This window comes from Filicampus tigris, chromosome 1 (assembly GCF_054856515.1).
Source record: "Filicampus tigris isolate MCC_2025a chromosome 1, RoL_Ftig_1.0, whole genome shotgun sequence".
NCBI lineage: Eukaryota > Metazoa > Chordata > Actinopteri > Syngnathiformes > Syngnathidae > Filicampus > Filicampus tigris.
Window position 1 is genome coordinate 2273468 of NC_141217.1, and position 25561 is coordinate 2299028.

Genomic DNA, 25561 nt, shown 5'->3' on the forward strand with positions numbered 1-25561 from the left:
TGATAATTCCTTGTTTTAACTAGGGGGCATGCATAGAACATATTCTGGAAAAAACTATGGTTGGGGTGACTTCCACTTCAATTGAAAAACCAAGTATTGGATTCAACTTTCGCAAACAGCCCCCCGGCTCTTTCAAACACACACGCGTACACGCAAGCACACACACACACACACGCCCACACACCCCCACACGCACCCACACACACACACACACACACACACACACCCCAGCACCCCCCCCCACACACACACACACACACGCGCACGCTTCCGCGCACACACACGATTGGGCGACTTGTTGCTCAAGCTCCGCTTGGTTTTAGAACTATACGACAGCAGTCATTTTTACGGATGTCACTTTTATTGCGCTCTGGCAATGCCTTCATTGATTAGAAAGATTATTACTCGCTGCTTGAGTGTCTAATAAAGGTATTTTGTTTATTAAAATTCTGTTGTGGGTATATTTTAATGTAAATTGTGTCAGATAAATGAATGAGAAACAGTTGGTGGATTGGTGAGATTGTCCCATGCGGCTGCACTGCGTGTATCATGCTGTTATAAAATACATACATATTATTTGGTATTGTATTGTATTATTTTAAATGCTGCAATACTGTTTTGTGAGTATATATTTATTTATTTATATTGTGCTTAAGTATTTATTGCTTTTTGAGTTGGTTTGGTACGGCTCAGTTCCTGAGCGAAGAAAAAATAAGAGAGAGGGGAATTAGAGCGAGGCTGTTCACGTCTGAATAAAGACGCAACAAAGCACTGTCCTGCCATGTCGGTTGTCTCTAGCAAGGAAGACGCCAGAAGAGATAAAGTCAAACCTTTATTGTAACCCGCCATACCATGGCCTCCGAAGATAAGGAAGTACAATTTTAAGGGTTACATTACCAACACATACGTCACGACTATCACCCGGGGCAGGGGGACTCAGTCGAGCAATTCATCCTCATCCTCAATATTTTGAAGTAGATGTAACGCCTCCTCTGCTCTCAAGATGTTTTTTTTTAATATACATGTATAGATTGTGGTGGCCAGCAGCCTTAATCAGTACAGCCGGTGGTTGCTATGGAAACCTTAATCATGCGCTAAAAAAAACTGAATGCAACTGACATATATATATCTATATGTGTATAATGGATGGATGGATGTATATGTATACACACACAGGCAGTCCGCGTATTACGACATGCGCAGCCTACGACGTTTCGACTTTACGACGCCCGTGCCTCCTCCTCCCTTTTGTCCCCAGCACCATAGGGACTACGTTTACATGCAGTCAAGATTCAGGTTAAAGTCAAAATTCAGATTTCTGAAACAATCTGAATATCCCATTTACATGATTGAGCGGACATAGTTGCTCCGGCATTTGAGTAACCCACTGTGTACGGCGACACACGGCGTCATGACTTAAATAGACGTCATTTCCGCTTGGTTTTTTTGCCATTCCGCCTTGTGGCAGCCAATCAACGTCGGGCAAACTACGTCACACACGGGCAAACAGCGCCTTGTTTTTTATGTTTTTTTTACAGTTCTGGAACTTTACCAAGACAGCAATATTGTTAGCATTAGCATAGCGAGTCGGCCATTTGATTGCGATGTTGAAAAATGCTGTCGTAGTCTACCACCAAGCGAAGCACCTCCCCTCTCCGCTGTGCGCGAATGAACGGCTGCAGTATCCAAGCGATCACCACATTTGAACGTGGTCCCTGTCATATACAATCGCACAAGAGCCGTGGTGGGGCATCTTCAAGTTACTAGTTGGCAAGTGCCACCTGACTTTATCTGCACCTCATTCCATCCATACAAGAAAGGGTGTTTTCCTGTGTTTAATGTTGTTTTCATCATTATTAATATTAATATATATATATATATATATGTATATATATATATATATATATATATATATATATATATATATATATATATATATATATATATATATATATATATATATATATATATATATATATATATATATATATGTATATGTGTATATGTGTATATGTATATGTGTATATGTGTATATGTATATGTATATATATATATATATATGTGTATATATATATGTATATGTATATATATATATATATATATTAATATATATATATATATATATATATATATATATATTAATATATATATATATATATATATATATATATATATATATATATATATATATATATATATATATATATATATATATATAATATATTCTACTGAACTGGTTCAAATTCAGAGTTGGAAAATGTGTGAAATTTGCATTTTATTTCAGAAAAACTTTTATTGTATTCATGTTGCACCATATCTAAGGGACACAAATATAGTAAAAGTACAGTCAATTTTCAAATTGTATTTTCTAGCTTTTCCCAAATATCTTGCCTGTCCCTAAAATGTGTCACTACCGAAACACACAATTACAGAAAAATAATTCTACTCGCCGATTCATATTTTTTTCCATTCCCCCCTCTACAGAGTACTTTTATAAATTAATATACATGGTTTTGACATCAAAATTAATCTAAATGAATTTTTAACAGAATTTAATATTAGTTTTTCCAAAATAAATCAAAATGTATATGCTATTTTTCATTGTAACATTTAGAAAGTTTATCATATTGACTTCAAAAGTCATCATTAATTAAAACAAACATACCCTTAAACAATCATTATCAAAAATTGTTGGTTGATAATTCAATACTTTTTATTTTTGTTAAAACATCATTTTTTTCAGTAGTGACTGCAAAATTTCAAATGTGACTATATTGTTGCTGCTGTTGCAGTAATACTTTGTGTGAGGGTAGCATTGTAATCACTTAACTAGTTTTGCTATATTTTAACTTTTAACGTGTATTATAACAATTGAAACATTATTTTTTCCATTTTCTACTGCTTTGAGCTGTACTCAGGGTCGCAGCGGGTTGGAGTTGATCGCAGCTGACTTTGGACAAAAACTTAGGGTACATGCTGGACCGGTCACCTGTCCATCACAGGGCTCTTCATCTTTGAAAAACTATGGTTTCACCTTCCAAATGAAAATTCAATTGGAATGACAAACATTTTTGTAACTTATATATTTCCCTGTATGTATGTTCTCTCTCTCTCTGTTTTTGGAGAGGCATCCGGTGGTCTTGTCTTTTGCTCCATGCTCTTCTGACTTTCCTTTGCTCTCTGCCGGATAATTCATTGGTAGACTTCAGCTTTCCTTCTTCCTTCCATCTCTTATTTCTTTCGCTTTCCTTTATTAAATATTCTTCGGATTTCACTGGGTCATTGTTACCCTTCGCTTGTACTCTGTCTCTGCTAGGCTTTTTGGCATTTTGGTGTTTATCCCTTCAAATTAAGATGAAATATGAAATAGAATATTGTTAAAATCAGAAAGATCTATGTATGACATATTTATCTAAGTATTATATTATTTAAAACTTACTTTATTGAAAAATAAACATCGTATTGTCATTAAAGAAACCATTATGTCACAACCGAAACCTTTCTGTATGTTTCGGTAGTGACTGTTTTGGTTTTATTTTTCCCTTCAAATTAAGATAAAATATGAAATAGAATATTGTTAAAGTCAGAAAGATCTATGTATGACATATGTGTCTATGTATTATATTATTTAAAACTTACTTTATTCAAAAAGAAACATCATATTGTCACTACCGAAACGTTTTGGTAGTGACGTTTTATGATAGTTGTTGAGAAATACTCAACAATGCTAGGCACAATGTGACTACCACTGACAGTTTTGAGCATGTGTATAGAGATAGAAAACAGTACATTTAGCATTAAAATCAAAAGTGCTCATTTTATTGCCGAAATGAGGTGTTCGGTAGTGACGGTCCTAAAAAACACATGCTGATTTTCAGACATTGGAGGGCACATAACTTAATAATGCTGTCAACTAATTACTCGCCATGTGGCCAGTGATGAACATGAAGGTGATGTCTCTTACTGGTGAAATTTCTGGGGATGTGGCTAAAACCAAGCCCTGACTACAGACAAATACTCTTTGCGTTTCGGTAGTGACATGAAAAGTTGGGACAGGGTTTTTTTCATAAAAACGTCTAAGTTGAAACAAATCTACAAAATCAATGTAAATCTTTCACAATACATTTAAAAGCAATCAAAATGTTCTATTAAAGTAAAGTATTTTTTAAATTGGCAAAAATCTTCTACATTTTTTTTTTCATGAATGGAAATTTAGGAGTTAGAGATTGGGACAGCCACCTCCCAATAGGAAGTGACATATAAAAGATGACTTTTTATACATTCAGTTTAATAGTATCTCAATTAATGCCTTGTGGTAAAATAGATCACAACAAGGTATGACTAAATATGCAAGGTCTGAACACTTCATTGTTTTTTAAAATTTGATTTTCATTGTGGGACTGCAATGTCAACCTATTCGGTAGAAAAACTTAATACATTTCATGATAGGTAGATTAGTGAGATGGCACAGCCTCTACTCCAGCAGGCTTCGTTACTTCCTATTCCCCGATCGACACAGCAGGGCTTTTATGGGCCATCAAGTGCGGCTCATAATAGCGTCGCAAAAGAGGCCCTTCAGGCCACAGATCCAGTTCAACCAAGAGTTATGTGGTTAACTAATTCCCAAATGTTGTGGGGTAGTGTTGGATCGTTCGTGAACGATTCGTTCAAAAAGAACGAATCTTTTCAGCGAACGTGAGTGAATGGATCACTTCCTGAAGTGATTCGTTCTTTTCTCAGTTCATTTGAGCTCAGCCACGCGCATGTTGTCAATCTTCGCGACCGACCAATCAGCAGCCAACGTCAGATGTAAGCGGGATTTACTGAACATACTGCCACGCTATTGGCCTTCACGAAGGAATCTGTGTCGTCATTTCCCATTCACCAACGATTTGGTAAGTGAACGTATCGCTGCGGGAATCAGTGATGTCATTTTACGTTCACCAACGATTCGGTGAGTGAACGTATTGCTGCGGGGATCAGTGATGTCATTTCCCGTTCACCAATGATTCAGTGAGATCGTGATGAGGCGCCCCGGTCTGCAGCAGCTGGGAGATGACGTTGGTGTGGACATGGGACAACTTTATTTGAAAACATTTATGACAATACACATATGTGCATTAAATATTATTATCCTCTCTGTCTACTGCAACTATAATGTGGTGCGATCATCAGAATGTTGGTTTGCCATTAAATTGCACTTTTATTTCAAATCTTGTTTGGCGCTCGAGTGTTTTATCAGTTCTTGTTTTTATTTCAGCGCAACAGAACGTTTAACCAGACATGTAGTCATCCGCTTCATTTGACAAGCCTGCACTTCGTAACACGTGAAAACAAAAATACACCGGGAGGGTGACAGCCGTGTGTTATGTCCTCCAAAATAACAAATGTTGATATATGTAGGCATAGTGTCTACTGCGATTATTGTTGTTGTTAGTATTTATCACAGTTATTATAACCACGATTCTAATGGTTATAATAATGGTTTTAAATATTTGTGTGTGTGGTTTTTTTTTTTTGGAAAGTCCAGTGCATTATCACCAAACACGAATACGACTATTGCCTGACGTGATTACAGTACATCAATGCAAACGCATAGGTTTTTGTTAGCAACGATAATCCAAACGACAAACATATCTATACATTTATTTATTTATTTATTTTCGGGGGGAAAATCCACCCCGTCCGCGCCGGGGGTGGGGGTGGGAGGATGTGGGGCTGAATGATTCGGTGAACGATTCTTTTGAATTCTTTCGATTCTTTTTGATGAACTGATTCTAATGATTCAGTCCACTTAAAAGAACTGTTATGCCCATCACTATTGTGGGGGTGAAAAAATTCAGTAGAGACCCATTATTATACATTTTAATCAATGTGATACAAGTAATTGATAACGCAGAAAATAGAAGACAATTTTCCAAAATCATTTGCATTTACGGTATATACCACAGCAATGGCAACTTGTTCAAACAAAAGACTCCAAAAATTTTTTGATGTGCACAAGTGACTCGATGTTACTTTTGAAAATTTCAGAGAAATGTACCAAAGCAACTGAGAAAAACTGTAATAAGTGTTTGGTTGGTGTGTGTGTGTGTGTGTGTGTGCGTGCGTGTGTGTGTGTGTGTGGGGGGGGTGTGTGTGTATGTGTGCGTGTTTACGTATGCATGCGTGTGTGTTCTTAATTATTTGCGACACGCAACAAATGCGACAAAGATGTGTAAATAATCAGGGCTGCACATTCTCCTTTTTCTCTACAGGCTCTCCACATCTTGACTTACTTAGTGTTTGGACACACACGCACGCACACACCCCCACATGCACACACACACACTAAAACAACTCCTCTTACAGTTTTCACTTTGGTACATTTCTTATATCAGAACTGAAATTCCCAAAACTACTTGCCCAATGTTCACATCATTGTGTCACTTGCGCACATCAAACTCAGCAGCTTTGCAGCAGATAAATGACTCGACCCAAACAACTTTCCTTTTCTTGTCAGACAAAAATTAGGTATTAAGTTTTAAGTATCTCTCCTCCTGTCCCTGGATATTAAAGAATTACAAAGTACAATTCCATTGCTAACCAAAACAGCAGCGCTAATGCACATAAACAATTAGTGTGTGATGAAAATGATCATAGGTTATGTGGAGCTGGCATCATAACAAGGATGAGTAAACTTTGATATGTGGTCACTCCACAATGTGGTGTCCATATTTGTAAGTTGCACACTCCACAGCTCTTTTTTTTCCTGAACTGTCTTTTTGGAGGGGGAGGAATGGAAGGGGGCTGCTATGGGCGGTTGTTTTTTTTTGTTTTGTTTTTTATACAGGAAAAGTTTTGGTGTGCAACAGGGGGTTTTGATATACTCCCTCTGTGATTATTTGTATTGTGATGGATGTTTATTGACAACGCTGTCGGACAGAATGAGGGGAGGGGTCAGACACAGAGAAAAGAGAGAACAGCGTAAAGAACAACAGATAAAAATAACAGTATAACAACATTATACAACTATGGTTCTAAATTAACATTTTTGATCACAAGCCACATTGACTCTCTAAAGTTACCTCCCAATCATAATTTTACTAGGCTTTTTTTGTCACTTTAGTTCAGCTGTTTTTTCATCCACCTCTCTGTTCATTTCTCACACTCTGGACTGTAGCTTGAAATCACGGCTTGAAAAACTAAAAAAGCCCAAACATGAAAGTACCTGCCCCTCCCCTCAAGGGACGGCTCCCAAACGTCCCTAAAAACAAAAACAAACAAACAAACAAAAAAAAAAAGAAAGGGTGGGCAGAAAGGGGCCAGGAGGTGGGCACAGAGCCTGCCAATCAGAGGCCGACAGCAGCAGGCCGTGCGCCGCCAAACAGGAAAGGCTGGCGGCTGCAGGCCGTGCTCCGCCGGAAGAGAAATGGGTGGCGGCCGCAGGCGTGCGCCGCTGGAGCCAGGCCAGACACCGGTCCTGCGGGTCCAGTTTTGGTCCGATCGTTCTGTCATGATTGCATAGTAGAGAACCCAAATGCAGGGAGGCAGGAGAAGCACTGAAGAAAATATGTCATGTCATGTCATGTCATCTTCCAAACCGCTTATCCTATACAGGGTCGCGGGGAGTTGCTGGAGCCTATCCCAGCCGTCAATGGGCAAAGGCAGACTACACCCCGAACTGGTCGCCAGCCAGTCGCAGGGCATGAAGAAAATATTTATCAACAAAAAAAACCCAGCATGAACAAGTCTTGAAAATTCCAAAACTCAAAGTAGCAAAGAAACACTAGTGTTGGGGAGGCGAAAGGCTAGTTCGTTTAAGGGGCTAACTGTAAACAAGATGGTGTGCCAGTCAGAGCACAGGCAGGAAGAGACAGGACTCCAAGGTGCGATTTAGTATGCTTTACTGGACTGATGTCTTGTAAGCGAACATACATTGATGCACAAAATAATATGAATTAGGATTGATTGAATTGTTGATTGACAGATAGATAGATTGTTGATAGATAGATTGTTGACAGATTGAGTGTGGGTAGATTAAATGTTTTTGTCATTAACTCAAGGCTTAAAGGCGCATCAATGAAATAAGAAACAACAAGGAATCATCAGACTAGGCTGATATCGAGCTGAACTGTAAGGCTGCACCTGACTCAAGCCCGGAAGCAGGAAAAACTGTGGAACAACGCGAGATACAAAACACGTGATCACGGGAACGTGAACTGACGGCAACGAAATTAAAGAGGAGGCTGAGCCTTTCCTACAGTCGCCCCCAAATGTGCAAGGCACATTTGCTCCCAAATAAAGGCTCACTAACACAAAGTCTAATCTTCCCCGGATGGTAAAGCGGGTAGCCACACAAGGCGAGCGATGGGACGGGTGTACAGATGACCTTTAATGTCCACATCAGCGGACCGAATACACCCGTCATCACTTCGGCGAACCTTGGTCACCTGTCCAATGGGCCCCGAAGCCCAGGGCATCTGAGGGTCCACTACCATAACAACTGCGTTCTCCAGGAGCTCCGTGGTAGCAGAATTCCATTTCTGCCTGGTCTGCAATTTAGGAAGGTACTCCTTGATGTACCTGGACCAGAGTTGGTCAGCGAGAACCTGAGGGTGCCGCTAACGCTTGCGACTCAGGGTCTCGGTCTCCGGATATATAACTTGGGGGAGTGATCCGTCAGGCCGCAGGCAGCATGTCTGGATGGCGAAGCAGCGGTGTAGCGTACCTTTGGGTGCCATTCACGTCCACGCGAAGGGTTTTAGCTTTGAGCATAGTCACTGCCAGCTGGTCTTGCTTGGATCGTATTACTTCTTTTTCGGGACGGTGAGGGACTGAGTCCATTTTCCACAGCCTCTCAACATATGTGTATAGCTCCTCGAGCTGGGGAGGGGAAGAGGTGAACAGACACTGAACGGACTTGGGGGGTAGCAACATGAGTTGAACTGGGCCTTGGAGGGTCCACCCTAATCTTGTGTGAACATCAGCAGGACTAGCGGGTGGGCCTAACCTGACAGCTTCAACTGGTGTCACAAGGTGAGGCTGGTATGAGCCAGTAAGGAGTGATGGCTCTGCCTCTCTGAAGGCAGGGATGGGCAAGCCACGGAGGTGTCTGAACTTCTGTTGAAGGCGATCAATGGGATAGGTGTGCTTGGCTAGGCTGAGACGGCTGGCTGTAAATGCACCTTCTATCTTGTAGCTACTGTGAGGATTAGTCACTGAAGAGACACGGAAGGACACCGTGTATCCGGGGAGTACTTCAATGTCCTATCTCACGGTGCGCAGAGGATGATCTTCCGGAATGCCTTTCATGCCCAAAGCTTTGGCTGCCATTGGTAATAGCATCGATCTTTCAGACCCATCATCGAGGATTGCGAAAGTGTTCAGAGTCTGTCCCCCATAGTGGATGAGTATGGGGACCACCTTTAACATGACTCTGTTCCCGGCGCCTGGTCGATCAAGGTAGAGAGAGCTGGAGGCGGAACTAACTAAACAGCTCTCTTCCTTAACTACAACTTCCTGGGGGGCCTTGTCTGTCCTAGTATTCACCTCGTGAAGGGCTAAGAGGTGCTTTCCCTGACAAAGGGTACAGGGCTTCTTCAATGTGCAGCGAGCAGATAAGTGGGTGCGTGCACAGCGGCAACAGCGTTTGTTAGTCTGGATCCACTTTTTAAGCTGTTCCGTGGAGATCTTAGAAACCTCAGTACACTGGCTAAGATAATGTTCGTTGCACTCGCAGTAGGGACACTATGCGTTGGCCTTGGACTTCCTCTTATCTGCTCCACTCTTCAGGGAATTAGGTGCTGCAAACTCGCCAACACCAAGCAGGATGGTCACCGTTTGTTTGGCATGCCGGCTGTCATTCTTCATGCTTGGCCGCTCCCTACCAGCTCGTGTATTGATTTGACTGTCAAACCCTTGGAAGCCACTCCGACAGGTCCTGTAGTGTGTGGCTAGTTCCTGATTCCCTCAACTGGTGACGCCGGAAGTCAGCGCGCTGCTCAGCAGGGAGTTTGCTTTGTAGGTGAACTACATGTGAGCCATATTGGAGTTCAAACTCCCCAGCTGGACCGAGAGTCTGCAGTAGGCCCACTAGGGACTGTATCTGAAGGGAGAACTTCTGGAAGGATGCAACATCACCTTAACTTCAGGGGCCTCCAGAACACTAGCTATTTTGATAAGGGCAAGTTGATGTGGTTGGCCGAATTTGTCATGGAGAGCTGCCATGGTATCAGTGTAGGGGCTGGGGGAGTTCAAATAGGCGTCAGCAGTAAGCCTGGCTTCTTCCAACTTGAGGTGATCCAGCAGTATCTGATAACGAAACAGCTCTGTAGCATTGGCTGGAAGCAAATTTTACAAAGCTATACGCAACCTTGCAAATTCACTGGGATCTGGGTGGCTGGACTTCGGGATGGTAGGATTAGGGCCTCTATATGTCGTCTCACAGACAGCTGGTGAGATGCTGTGAGTAGAACGCATATGGAAGGTCCAAGGCTGCTGAGCTGTAGTAGGTGCCAAGTGGTGTGTCATTGTCTTCACTGGAAATGGACATGGAGGAGGCGGAGGAGGCCATTCGAAGGAATGAAAAGGGTCATGAGGTGAAGGCGAGTAAAGGGGCCTATTACTGGCCTCTTCAATCTTGAGTAATTCCATATCACTTTGCCAGTCGGGTTCAGGCCAGGGCGGAAGAGGCAAATCATTTGCCTCCTTAGGGCCTGCTTTGGGGGGAGAGACAGGGCCCACAACACCTGGGGGGTTCTCTGTTCTTGGAGCAGGGCTATACGGCTGGGCCATTCCTGTTCTCAAAGAGCGGGCAATGTCTATTAGTTCTTTAATCTCATTCCGAGCCTTGTGCAATTCTTTTATGCCTGATTGGATCCACTGTTGTGACTGGTGCAACTTTGCATTCTCCTTCTGCATTATTTTAATTGCTTAGGGTAAGTGGTAGGAGTTGGCTTGGGACGAGATTCAAGGTGTCCCATTCCGTGTTGGTTCTCTGGAAACAACGTGAGGCTAGCTGAGGAGTCTCGAAGTGAGCAGCATTCCCATTCATGCGTCGGGAGGAAGGTGTCCGGAATGGGGCCGCCTGGACTGGATAATCTTGCGTGGCTGGAGGTACTCTAATTGCACTTGGTGGTGGAAAGTCTCATGGCTGATGTCCAACATAATCTACTTCATAGTCCTGTAGGGCAGCAGGAGGCTGAGTTCGTCTCTTAGGTATCACAGCAGGATACATCTCTTCCACTGGGTCCATCTTGAATAGTTATCCGGCTCGAAGGACCAAAATGTTGGGGAGGCGAATGGCTAGTTCGTTTAAGGGGCTAACTGCAAACAAGATGGTGTGCCGGTCAGAGCACAGGCAGGAAGAGACAGGACTCCAAGGTGTGATTTAGTATCCTTTACTGGACTGATGTCTTGCAAGCGAACATACATTGATGCACAAAATAATATAAATTAAGATTGATTGAATTGTTGATTGACAGACAGATAGATTGTTGATAAATAGATTGCTGACAGATTGAGTGTGGGTAGATTAAATGTTTTTGTCATTAACTCAAGGCTTAAAGGTGTATCAATGAAATAAGAAACAACAAGGAATCATCAGACTAGGCTGATATCGAGCTGAACTGGAAGGCTGCACCTGACTCAGGCCCGGAAGCAGGAAAAACTATGGAACACTGCAAGATACAAAACACGTGATCACGGGAACGTGAACTGACAGCAACGAAATTAAAGAGGAGGCTGAGCCTTTTCTACTAGAGAATAAAACCCAACACCAGGAGAAACAAAACACATGACAGTGACAACGATCTGACAAGGACTGAACAAAAACTAGGAACTTAAATACAGGCATACTGACGAGACAACGTGAAAAACCAGGACGAGACACACAAGGTATCAGTGAGGGAGGGTAGGAGAACACTAAGGGGTGGAATGCACACAGGTGGACACAATATTCATTGACGAAACAGACACAGAAATACTGCGAAAACACACATTTGCTCTGGGAACGAATATAAGGCCTTATATCTTTCCTCTGACCGGCTGCCTTGGGATTCCATAGAATAGCTTGATGAAGTGGTTGGAAAGAGGGAATTCTGGCTCTCATGAATTGGCTGCTGCCCCCGCGATCTGACTCTGCATAAGCCGAAGAAGATGGGTGGATGGAACTATACTTCAATTGTTATAGCGCTAACACCGTCTCTGATAATTATTTCATTAGACAAATAAAGGTCTCCCACTAGCTGAGTTGAGTAAATGATGGCCCCTTTGAAGAAACAGTGTAGTAGCATGAGTTAATGTCAATGTTCCTGAGTCTTCAAACCGACGATATGGGTGTGAGTGACAAGTCAAGATAACGCTAGCACCGACCTATGAGGCCTTCACTCACTCGCTGCTTTTTCAGAAATGGGACCCGATGCTGAAACTGCTGGCTGAGGGCTACGCCGCCAAGTGTATCTGGAACCACAACCCAGACCTGGAGGACATCGGAGAGAACCTGTATGCTGGAACTGGGCCCCTGGACCTGCGGGTGGCATTGGAGAAGTGGTTCCTTGGTGAGTGAGACTGCAAAGGATGCACGAAAAGTCAATGAAAGCTCATGAACCTTTTATTTTTACATTATTTGACCACATTATATATGGCATTACTTGACTACATTACAGACTATGTTTGACGACATGACATGCTACATTATTTGATATTAGATACTACCTTGTTTGACTACATTACATTAAATTATAACTAAAATATTTGATTGTTACACACTATATTGTTTGACCGTGTTTCATTTTTTACATTACATACTTCATTAATTGACCACATTGCAAACTACTTTACATTACTTTACATTATTTGACAACGCCACCTACTTGGACTGCATTACATACTATATGCTAGTGCTGTCCTACCTAGCCTTGTGCATGAACTGATGAAGTCTGCTTGGATGAAAGACGAAATGTCTTCTAAGACAACCAGAACAGTGTAGTGTTTCAACTACTGATGCATTTAAATTAAATTTGTCAGAATTTATCTTCAAGTCAGTATTTTCTCTTCCTGAAGACAGACCTCCAGTGTGGCATGGCAGACGAATTGTATTAGTTCAACATACATACATACATACATACATATATACACATGCATATATATATATGCATATACATATGCATATACATATGGATATATATATATATATATATACATATGCATATACATATGGATATATAGATATATATATATATATATATATGCATATGTATATATATATATATATATATATATACATATGCATATATATATATATATATATATACACATATGCATATATATATATATATATATATATATATATATATATATATATATATATATATACACACACACACACAGCGGAAATGTTGTGTTTGTTGTCCTGTTGTATTATTTCCCATGACAAATAAGCCTATTCATGGAGTAAAACATGTTCCCTTATATGACAACACAGTGAGTCAATCTCTGCAAGATATCACACATCATATGCCTGCCTGCCGTGAAATATGTTACAAGTGCAACTCCATGTTACTCATAGTAACATATTTCATAGCCTACTACTAGATCCAAAAGCTTTTTATAAATTCCAATTCCAAGTTTTTGTTGTTCTTCAATAGTTTTTGGAGTTAGTTCATTCTTTAGGGAGATATTTTCTTCTTAGGTGACGAACAGGTTACAGCGACAACATTGGCAAAATTGTTCATTATGTGTCGTGACTCGTAATAAGTCAAAATTAAATTTAAAAAAACTGACAATCGCCTTACAGTAAGGCAAAAGTGCAAATAACCAAGCCTAGATGAAAAAACGTTTTTTGTTTTTTAACTAAAACACCTTCATAAACACAATCAATAACAATACACATTACATAAATCCTAATTTGGGTGTTTTGATTCCAGTGATTATTTCTATGCAGACACTGTTGTAACTGGAAAAAAAGCAATCTCGGAGTTAGAATGCCAAAAACGTCCCCAGCGTTTTTTCATTGAAAACGCAAAACTGGAGTTTTGCAGATATCTCCGGACCTGCATTTGGCTGTGGACAGTTAGACCCGGAGATTTATGTCATCACTGTACGACAAAAATGCTCTGACATCACTTGCGCGACTTGTGTTTTCAAGAGAGTCAACATGCATACCCGCGGAGCCGCGTTGGTTATAGCCATTCTCAAGGTGCTTTTTGCTTACCGGTACCTATTTGTCCGCAACCAAGTACTGCTTCTTGTTGAAAGGTTTTAAAGCAGTTCTGACCTCTTGTCGGTCCTCACGAACGAGTCTGACGCTGTCTGTTTTTGGTTTCGTAGAAGTGACGTCAAAGGACGGACGTTCCTTCTGAATGGACAGTATTTGGCTAACTACTGCCACCTAGAGGCTTGGCATGCGTTTGAAAACGCGCGTCCGCGGTGTAGTGTAGCTGCGTTTTTAACAAACGAGGATGTGTATTCCAACACGGAGTGGGGGAGGAATATTCGGTTGTTTAAAAAAAGCCCGGCTACGTGTAGACAAGGTCTGAGGCCTGAGACTCTAGTGCACCACAAACGAAAAGACTTGAAATCAACAGTCTCAATGTCTTATCTGATGGCCAGCCTCACCACTGTCTCATGAACTTTCCCCTTTATCCTTGCAGAAACTCTTTTATCACACAACACACCAGACCAGACCCTTTGCTCCACCTGTTCCAACCTGTTTAGTTGGGTTTTTTTTTTATCCCTCCACCACCATAATTAGGTCTTACTTTGGCCAATCTTCATTCTTCTCCTTTCCAGTAGAGCAGGGGTGTCAAAGTCAAATGGACGGAGGGCCAAATACAAAATTTTGCAACAAGCCGAAGGCCGGACTGATATAATGTTCATTGAAATTTAAAAAAATGTCCAGATTGGATCGGGTCCTTCGCGCCTGCTGATGATGTCATGCTTTATATTTCTGTAATCTATTTCTTTGCCTCTGTTCGTCACGCCCCTGGCTGTTGTGTTTTTATGTTCCGAGTTACTAAATGAAAAATAAAATAAAGTACATTACTGCTACTTTTGTGAGGCAGCTTGCACGTCACTTCCGTTTGCGTTTCTCCTGCCAAACTGGAAACAATTTCCTGGTTGACTCGGGCTGCAAGATTGTATGAACTGTGCTAATGTGAAATATAACGGAGAGTATCATATGATTGGTATGATGTCTCCAGCTACTCTATTTTAGAGTGGCAAGGTATGAATGTGGGTGATCCGGTCAGAAAACACAGGCCCGTATTCCACTTGACACGTCTATTTATTGTGGTGTGCAACAACACAAAGAATAACCTAGCAACATCATCCAATGCATATCCATTTGTTAACAATATGCCTAAACATTACAATTCACTGTATTAAGAAATTGATCAGCCAAACAATACATACAATACACATTCACACGTTTCATCACTAGAATAGTTAGCATATGAGCCAAAATAACTAACTAGTGTTCATCAACGTGATATCACTAACGAGAACATCCATCCATCCATTATCTGTACCACTTCTCCTCACAAGGGTCGCGGGGCATGCTGGAGCCTATCCCAGCTGTCTTTGGGCAGTAGGCGGGGGACACCCTGAACTGGTTGCCAGCCAATCGCAGGGCACACAGAGACAAACATCCGCACTCACAATCACACCTAGGGGCAATTTAGAGTATCCAATCAACTTACCATGCATGTTTTTTGGAATGTGGGAGGAAACCAGAGTGCCCGGAGAAAACCCACGCAGGCACGGGGAGAACATGCAAACTCCACACAGGGAGGCCGGAGCCGGGATCGAACCCACGACCTCTGAACTGTGAGGCGGACGTGCTAACCAGTCGATCACCGTGCCGCCCCCACGAGAACATATCTAGGCTATTATGTACAGCAGTTACCTGACACGAACTTAAATGAATAAACTCACCTTTTAACATTTACACACAACAACAAAAGTGGTGAAACACGGGCAATTTGCAACTACTGCGTTTGCTGGTACGGACAAACTATGAGCTGTGTCGAAGGAGGAAAGAGAAAAAAAAAGTCACTCACTATCAACACATAGCGCTCGAATAGCGTTCAATGCCTGCTCACGGTGTGGGACATCTCAGCACTACGTCGAAACTCAATGAATTTATCAAATGCCAACAATTACTAATAATAAAACAATGTGAGATTTCTAACATGAAGTATTTCTAATAAAGTGTGTTTTACTCCAAATAACGTTTCACCACAATCCGATTCTAAAAGACGCGAAAAGTGACGTGAAGTCTTCAGTCAGCATGTAGAACAGCCATGGGGTGGCAAACATTGATGCAAAGAAATATATTACAGAAATAGTGTAACGAATTGGGTTATCTGTGTTGTGGTCAAATTTGTGTCATGCCAAGTTGTTTTGTTTCTGAGGTTAATGAATGCATCGCGCGGCTCGCTGGATTGGAGGGCATGCGAGCGAGAGTAGCGGAGGAGGAGAGCCGTTGCTCTTTTTTGACTGAACGGTTGTCGTACTGTATTGGCGTCGGCTGTGGCCCATAGTAGCCGGTTGGACTAGTAAAAACATGATGATTAAACTACGTCTGACGGCGTGTTCTTTGAAGTTGCTACAATATATTTTAAAGCGTGACGTCTTTGGCAGGCGCAAAGTACCCGATCAGATCTGCTACCCACACCAGCTTGCTGCGGGCCGGATCTAATAATAAAGCAATATCATCCCAGGGGCCGTAGAAAACCTTCTCGCGGGGCGGATGTGGCCCACGGGCCTTGACTTTGACATATGTGCAGTAGAGCCTGACATTTGTTTCAGGAATCCTGCAGGATTCCCGCGGGATGAGAGTCAACTTTACCTTTAATCATGGGATTGGGACGGTACAGGATAAAAAATTCACAGGAGCAGATGGTGGAGGTGTCCATGACAAGAGGGGATGACAAACTGTTTTTTTGTTTGTTTGTTTGTTTTTTTGTTTGTTTGTTTGTTTAAATGTAGCTGATCTCCAAAATGGGAGCAGTATGGTTGTGGTAGTCATTCTGAATGGGAGCAGGACGAGATGGGAGTCGTTTTCACCAGACAGCACAGGATTTTTTTTACTATGATCTGCGACTGGACTGTATGGGATTTTTTTTTCTGTGGGAGTGGGATGGAACGGGAGTGAAAATCCACTCCTGTGTCACCCTCGACTTTCCAGTGCATGCCTCCACCTTTCTTAATATTCCTTCAGCTAATCCCTGCTTTCCCTTCTTAATGTCATCCATGAACATCAGGGTCCATGGGGATTCCAGTCAATCTCATCTGTCAATTTATAAATAACTATTACATACAGGAGGGGACTCAGAACTGATCCCTGGTGCAGTAGCACCTCCACCTTAAATTAAGCTGTCACACCTAGAGCACACCTCACCACTTTTCTACTACCATACCTGTCCTGTACTATTCCAACATACAGTAATTTTCTGCCACTTAAAGACTTCCTCGTGCAGTATCGTATCAGGGTTCCTCACTGGGTACACCAGGGGCAGAGCCAGAACGTGGCTAATGGGTGGGCCCGAATATTTCTCTCACTGAGCACAATTCTCCTGGACACATTGTATATTCAAATAAAATGACAAACTGAATAATATGAAGTTCAGATCTTCCTTAGACAAACACAAATGCCTTTCTTGATATGCAATAAAATAAAAAACAACAAAACACAAATTCAAAAATAATTTAATAATAATTTACAAAAATTCAAAAGTACATCTTTTTTCATGAATCTCACTGGGTGGGCAGTCTGACGGTCTGGGTGAGCCTGGGTGTGCTCCACGCCTGGGGCACACTATCACAGCCTTTCTCCAAATCTACAAAGACACAATGCATCCTTCTGACCCCCAATGCCCTCAAGGGAAATAATCCATGTGGGGTACTCTTTGAAACCTGTTGCTTACAAATACTTCTGTCCTGAGCTGCCTTAATAAGTTATTTGACAACATTTCATGCAGTATTTTATTGGACCACAAGACACTCTAGATAATTTGACTATATTACACACTACATCATTTAACCACATTACGTATTGCCGACGTTGGGCCAAAACCCCCTGTCAAAGTTTGATCAATTTCATATTTTTCCATAACTGTACTATGGGTCAGACCACATATGTACATTATACTTTTACAAATTACGGACCAATCTAAAGTTGTGAAAATGGCTTGCAAAGTTAATGATTGAACAAACATGACGTTTTTTGGGTGACCTGAAAAGTGATGATTTTTGAGGTATAAAGATTCCGCCCGACACCAGCGTTATACATTACTGACCACAATGCATACTGCATAAGAGGAGGGGCCTTTTGGAGGTGAGACATTTATTTGTTCACCTCATTCATTTGTTTGAGTGGAAATTAAAGGCAGTCTCATGTACACATAACTGTCTCTCAAATAAATTAAGAGTGAAGAGTGGAGAATTATTCCCATTACTAGTTCCAAATTCAATCACTAAAATGTGTGTGTGTGTGTGTGTGTGTGTGTGTGTGTGTGTGTGTGTGTGTGTGTGTGTGTGTGGATGTGTGGGTTTGTAGAACATCTCCACTATGACTTCCATTCCAACAGTTGTGATGACGACAAGATGTGTGGACACTACACACAGGTCAGTGACGTGCACACACTCTCGCACACACCCATACACACTGCTGTAGCGTCCCCGGGTCAGATTCGTGAAACACGAGATCTTGTCCCTTTGCGTATTTCCAGACAAGGTTGCTGCATTCTTCCATAGACGTAAGTGACATGTGAGACTTTGCCATGACTTTGCAGATGGTGTGGTCGGATACTCACAGGGTGGGCTGTGCCGCCCACCTGTGTAACAACATGGAAGGTCTGGCATGGGAGAAGATCTCTTTCCTGGTGTGCAACTACTACCCAGCGTCAGTGCTAACTTCTCTAGATTACTAGAGCTAATGCTAATGGTAACAGCACTGCAATCCAATGACAGTGCTACTTTTTCATCATTACCAAAGTAAATGCTATTGCTAACAGTACTGCTGCTCAGAATTAGGCCCAATCCCAACACCCACACTTGTACCCTACGGTCTTCGCAGAAGTGCACACGTAGTCGAAGTGCACAAAGGGTTCGAGGGCGCAGGTTACAAGTGTACAAAAATTGCAGGATTGGGACAGTGCGTGTGACATCATCGATTTACGCCCCTGTCTCATCAACTATGGCGGCACAGGTCATCTTTGGCAATTTTGCCAAATCTCAAATTATATTAAAACTTCAGTAAAGAAGTAATAAAATAAAAATTCTGGCTTGGTCTTCCAGTCGATGGGAGCTATGTCTCCATTATTTGGACTATTTGCGGCTCCCGCACGATATGCAGCGCATGCGCAGAAGGTCGCTGAGTACGGCAGCTACGCTAGGACAAAATACATAGGTGCCTTTAAAACATTGATTGACATCAATTACACATATACAAATGATAGACTATGTAATAATTTGATATAGGGGCGTTACCAGAGGGGGGGCAGGGGGGCCATTGCCCACCCACGGACACACTCTGCCCACCCAAAAGAAACTGGATGTAGTTCTGATGAATGGGAAATAAAAAATCAAAATCAAATCAACTTTTATTTGTTTATCCCAAATCACAACAACAGTTATCTCAATTAAGGAGAAAACAAAACATGTTTTAAGGTGCAGTAGCCCTACGCTGGATTTCGACCTACTTGAGCATTATATCAATCAATCAATCACATTTTATTTATATAGCACTTTTCATACATAAAAATTAGCACTTTTTTACCCTCCCCAGGTAAAACTAATGCCCACCCACGCCTGGCATCCTGGTAACACCACTGAGTTGATATTTCCACTTGAAGAGAATTTTTACGGCACAGGAATTCCACCAAATTTCGTCATTTTTTCACTACCTTGGTCAAAACCGCAATTAATTGTGGGTAATATGATTCGGCTGAGGGCCCATGGATGCAGGCTCAGCTGAAGTGTGGAACAAGGGTGCAAATGGGGCGGGGCAACGGAGCACTTCTGAGAATTTGGGCCATCCTACACACTCGCAGCCTCGATGGAAACGTCCAACTGAGGGGCACAAGGGAGCAAGTGTGGGTATTGGGATTGGGCCTTGGTTCTACTTTGTCTTATTTGCCACAGCTAATGCTAATGCTAAGAGTACTGTAACACACCAGCACTACTTTTTCACCATTATCAGAGCCTATGTGAACTAATGGAGTGAGCGTAGCCCCTTGCGGAGATCAGTGTTTGCAATGTGCCACCACTGATGTGTGTGTGTGTGGGGGTGTGTGTGTGCTTGTGCGCGTGTGGGTGTGTGTGTCTGTGTGTATGGGCATGCACGCATGTGTGCAGTGGGAACTACGAAGATGAGCGCCCTTATGTGGAAGGGGACTCTTGCTCCCAATGTCCGGAAAAACTACAAACATGTGAAAACAACCTCTGCGGTATGGCATTATCCTAATTAGCTTACTGCTAATACACACACACGCATGCACACACAGACGCACACACACGCACACCATATTATTAAAATTGACCAAATTAAATACTTGATTGGGTTAGATTACATAATACATTATGATGCTACATTACATACTACATTATTTGACTAGATTACATAAAATGTTATACTGTATTACATACTGTACTACATTATCTGACTACACGACACACTAGAATTGCTCACATTAAATTTTTTTAATTACCTATAGTACATTAAATATTCCAGTATTTGACCACATTGCATATTAATTTAGAAAGACTATGTTTCATATATGTATGACTATATAAAACAATATATTATTTGATGACATTGGACACTTGGTCAGTGAAATATGTCATGCATGTCAGCTAAAGTCTGTTCAGGGAAAACAAAACAATGGTAAAAGCTAATAAAATGTTATTTTGGCGTGTGGTTTGTAGTTCCTGACATGGATGATAATGACGGTGGAGAAGAAGAAGAAGAGGAGGAGGAGGAGGAGGAGGAGGAGGAGGAGGAGGGTACATTTCTTGTTTCTGCCGCAACAACAGAGTCATACCACCAGGGGGACATCACCACCAGAACCAGCAGAACTAGCAAAACCACATCTCTGCCACTGACCCCAACTCTTCCTCCTCCCCTCGTGACACCCAAGCCCACCTTCCCCTCGGGTGAGGACGAGGAGGTGAAGGAGGGTGTGCTTGTTCTTTCTCTCACAACAACAGAGTCATACCATCAAGCGGACATCACCAGCAGGACAATGCCCCCCCCACTGACTTCCACTTCAGACCAGCGGAAAGCAGCCATGAGGAAGGACGAGGATTCGAAGGGGGGACAACAAGAAACAAGAATGGAGGGCCTGCCAATCATTACGATACCTCAGATAGAGATGAATGAAGCCTCCTCAGCATCATCACCTCCGCTCATGCTTGTTCCTTTACTCTCCTTTATCTTCTTCATCCTCATTGTTCTGCCATTGTGAGGAAGAGGACAACAAACACGCACAAACACACACACATGGAGAACATATCTCTATCAGTTTGTAAAAAATACAAATAATAAAAAAGCTGGGGGCCTCTTGTGATGATATGTATATGTTTATTGAAAATGTATTTCATTAGAGTAATTGTAATAATTCCAAGCAGTATGGTGACTATCACATTTGAGAGGTTCTGGGTTCGAATATCAGCTCAGGCCCTCCTGTGAGGAGTTTGCATGTTGCATGAGGCGACTAGGAGCGCTATTGAGCATGAATGCAAATTAACATGGTGAGACAACTGGGTGAGTGTGACTTTTTTTTTTTTTTTTTTAAGTAAGCTGCTAAATCCCTCACATTGGCTCTTTAATGAACTGGACTGCCGTGAGGATTCTCCAGCAGGAAATAAAAACTACAAACAGGAAGTTATAATATTTTGACATTTTTATGGAATTGTTCTGAGTTTGACGAGCCTTCTTTGAGGTCTAAAGTTACACATGTGAAGTAGGTGGCATTACGTGCATAAATTAGTGTAGTTGATGTCTGATGAGCTTGGTGCCTCTTCCCACTATGAGCCTCAGCCTACTTCAGTGTCATAATCAGGTGAGTTAAATGATAAAATATGTTTATTGTCTCATTGTTATCATAGCATAGCTATGCACATAGCTTCAGTAGTTGTATATAAATACAATAAAGTTTTTTTTCCATAAAATGTTGTTGATATTTTGGATGGATGGCTAATACACAACAAACACATATACACTCAGATACACTCATACGGATACACATCTGTATGAAATATATTATATATATATTAGGGCTGTCAAAGTTAAAGCATTAACTATAGAGATTAATTTAAATTTTATAACGCACTAAAAGAAATTAACTCAGTTAACTGTTGTATGTACTCCTTGTGACAGCTGACCTCTGTTCACTTTACAACCAAACTTAGAGGAGAGTCACTGGTGCAAAGACGGACTTTTACACAGTTTTACTTTAATAAGTTGCTCAACAGCTCATTGGAGAAATCCCAAATAATTTGCGCACTATGCAAATTCAATTTCAAATACCATATTAGTTGTACATCTTTGGTGTATCGTTCAGCAGTTGTGTTTCACAGAAAAAGAATCTCATTCAAGAATCAAAGAAAGCTACTAGAACAGTCTTGAATAGAAATATACTGTAATTTTTTTTCCCACATTACTTCCAAGATTTTACTCAAGAAAATATTTGTTCTAAGCTTCGTAAAAAATCGTAGTTGAAAAATACGATTAACCGCGAACAATTATGGACAATTTTGAGATTTATTAGCTAAAAAAATGTTAATTGCTTATTAGTTAAACATGTTAATCACTTGACAGCATTAAAAAAAAAAATATATATATATATATATATATATATATATATTAGTGCTGCCAATCGATTAAAATATTTCATCGGAATTAACTCATAATCGCACATTTTATTTACTGTAAAAGAATCGCTTGATTTTTTGTCCCATTATTTTCTTGAATTTTAATACCCTTAACATGAATAAGAGGATCGATTCTCTTATGCAAATACTTTATTAAAGGGAAGTCAACTCAAACATATTATTTTTCAAGAATATGCTCCATGCAAGCCCACTAGTTGAAACAAGGCATTCTGATAAATGTTGCGTTTGTGGAATAAGAGTTAATCCACCTGTTTTTAGCCATCACTGGGGGCGACCATTTTATCACATCTGTTGACTGAAAATGACATCACAGTTGCTCAGGGCTCAGGTAACGACCAATCACAGCTCACCTGTTTTCAGAAACTGAGCCATGATTGGTCGTTATTTGAGCCCTCAGGGCATCTGTGATGTCATTTTCAGTCGACAGAAGTGAGAAAATGGCAGACCCCTGAGATGGCTGGATTTTGCTGCTTGACTCATATTCCACAAAAACAACATTAATCAGAATGCCTTGTTTGCCTTGCCTGCATAGAACATATTCTTGAAAAAAATGTTTGGGTTGACTTCCTCTTCAATTGAAAAAACAAGCATTGGATTCAACTCACACAAACAGTCCCTCAGCCCTTTCAAACACACACACTCACACACACGCACACACGCCCCCCCACACACACACACACACACCCACACACACCCCCACACCCCCACGCAAACACACACACACACGCCCACACACACACCCACACACACACACAATTATTTACATTAGTGTTGTTCTGACAGATATATTTATTGCTTCTTGAAAGCAACTTGTTGCTCAAGCGCCGCATGGTTTTCTGGACTGTACTTAAAATTGGACTACGAGGATTACAACTACAAAAGCAGTCATTTTTACGGATGTCACTTTTATGCGCGCTCTGGCAATGACTTCATCGACTAAGAAGATCATTACTTGCTGCTCGAGTGTCTAATAAACGTATTTTGTTTGTTAAAATTCTGTTGTGGGTTTATTTTAATGTAAATTGTGTCAGATAAATGAATGAGAAACAGTGGTGGACTGCTGAGATTGTCCCGTGCGGCTCTCGCGTCGCGTGAGTCGCTGTTATAAAATACATACATATTATTTTGTAGTTATTATTTTTCTAAAATGCTGCAGTATTTTTTGTGGGCATATATTTATTTACGTATATCGTGCTTAAGTATTTATTCCTTTATGATTTGGTTTGGTACGGCGTATTTCCTGAGCGAAAATATCAAATAAAAGCAACAGACACATACACACATACACAGCGTGGTGTTCGGTTAAATAAAAACAATATGTGGCACATGTCATTGTGTCAGTGGCACTGAAAGGTGTACAACAATTTTTTATTTTTTATTTTTTATTTGTTGGCTGCGTGTCAGGTGTGCAGCACCTGCGTGTAACGTGGTACCGGTTAAGTCAGTTCTCGACGCCGTTTGGCTGTCTCGGACTGACTGGGACCACGTAGGTCGGCTAAATATGTAGACGGGAACTTCGTGAGGCTTAGGCGATGCCCAGCTCTGCTTTTTAGCATGGTAGAAGAAGAAGAAAGCAATGAATCACATGACATGAAGTCTGGCAGATTAAAAAGATCAGGAAACTCTTTGGCTCTTAATGTATAAATCCAATAACATTCCCTCTGTAGAAGTCTTTTTAATCTGTCAGACTTCTACTGCGGGAATCTTATTGGATTTATACATTAAGAGCCACAGCGTTTCCTGGTCTAAATGGCGAAAGGGATTTTATCCCTTTCCTTTAGTTTAAGGTCTTTTCATAAAAGGATATTAATTGTCAATTGTGATGTGATTTATTTTTAGTAGTTGTTTTTGGAATATTGCAGATTGGATGTTTTGCACCAGCTGACTGCATGTGTCTAGCCCATATAGACCATGTGACTTACCGGTACTTGTATAAAAGCAGTACCACGCTAGTCCACTCGAGCTTGCCCTGACGAAGACCTACCAAGGCATTTTTTCCAACCGGCCATGTTAAAATAAAGGCCTTTTAATCAGAAATCACTTTGAGTGCCTCAGTTTCCTTTTTTATTTAAGTCCTGATCCCTCGACTGAAGAGCACCAAAAAGATATTTTTGAGAAAATTCAAAACATCCGAGAAGCACTCCTGTGTGCTTTGATTGCTTGAAAATAATTAATTTGTTGTCGTTTTTCTTTACTTCTTTACATAAATAGGTTTGTCCTCTTTGGTCAGCAGTAACAGCTAGCTAAACAGCTAGCTTCTACTCCTGAGACAAAGCTAACATTCATCCGGATTTGCAACCCTGTTGCTGTGATTAGAGTGACAGAGATGCACTACATTGACAGGGTTGCATCTCCTCCAGTTTACTCAGACATTTTAAACTATTATTTGTAATTTATTAGTATTAGTATTATTAGTGATGAATATGTAGCAGAAAATGGGAAAAGTGAAGGTTTATTTTTCAAGAAATGTGAAGCCCAAATGTCCTCCAATTCTGGAATGACTCTAGACCAGTTCAGGAGTTGTGACTCAATTTTCAAATTGCCAATCCGCCCCTGGATGCAACACTTCAAATGGAGCAGGAAGAGCTTGTTGATGCTGCTGTGATTGTCAAAATAAAAGTCCTTCGTGAGGTGTCTGTTTTGGAAGATGAGGATGAAGAGAGGAGGAGAGGGACAAGAGAAG

The 25561-nt window shown here is 41.2% G+C and overlaps 1 protein-coding gene across 1 annotated transcript in view; it reads left to right on the forward strand.

The window, feature by feature from the left end:
* The window catches only part of LOC147152465 (uncharacterized), a 28240-nt gene extending 6085 nt beyond the window's left edge, over nt 1-22155 (forward strand). Inside the window, exons 3-7 of the mRNA XM_086051308.1 lie at nt 12389-12539; nt 18542-18609; nt 18777-18886; nt 20341-20432; nt 20911-22155. Coding sequence (XP_085907434.1) covers nt 12389-12539; nt 18542-18609; nt 18777-18886; nt 20341-20432; nt 20911-21449 — 960 coding nt within the window. The 3' untranslated portion in view covers nt 21450-22155. The remainder of the gene's footprint in view (nt 1-12388; nt 12540-18541; nt 18610-18776; nt 18887-20340; nt 20433-20910) is intronic.
* The last annotated feature ends 3406 nt before the right edge of the window (nt 22156-25561 follow it).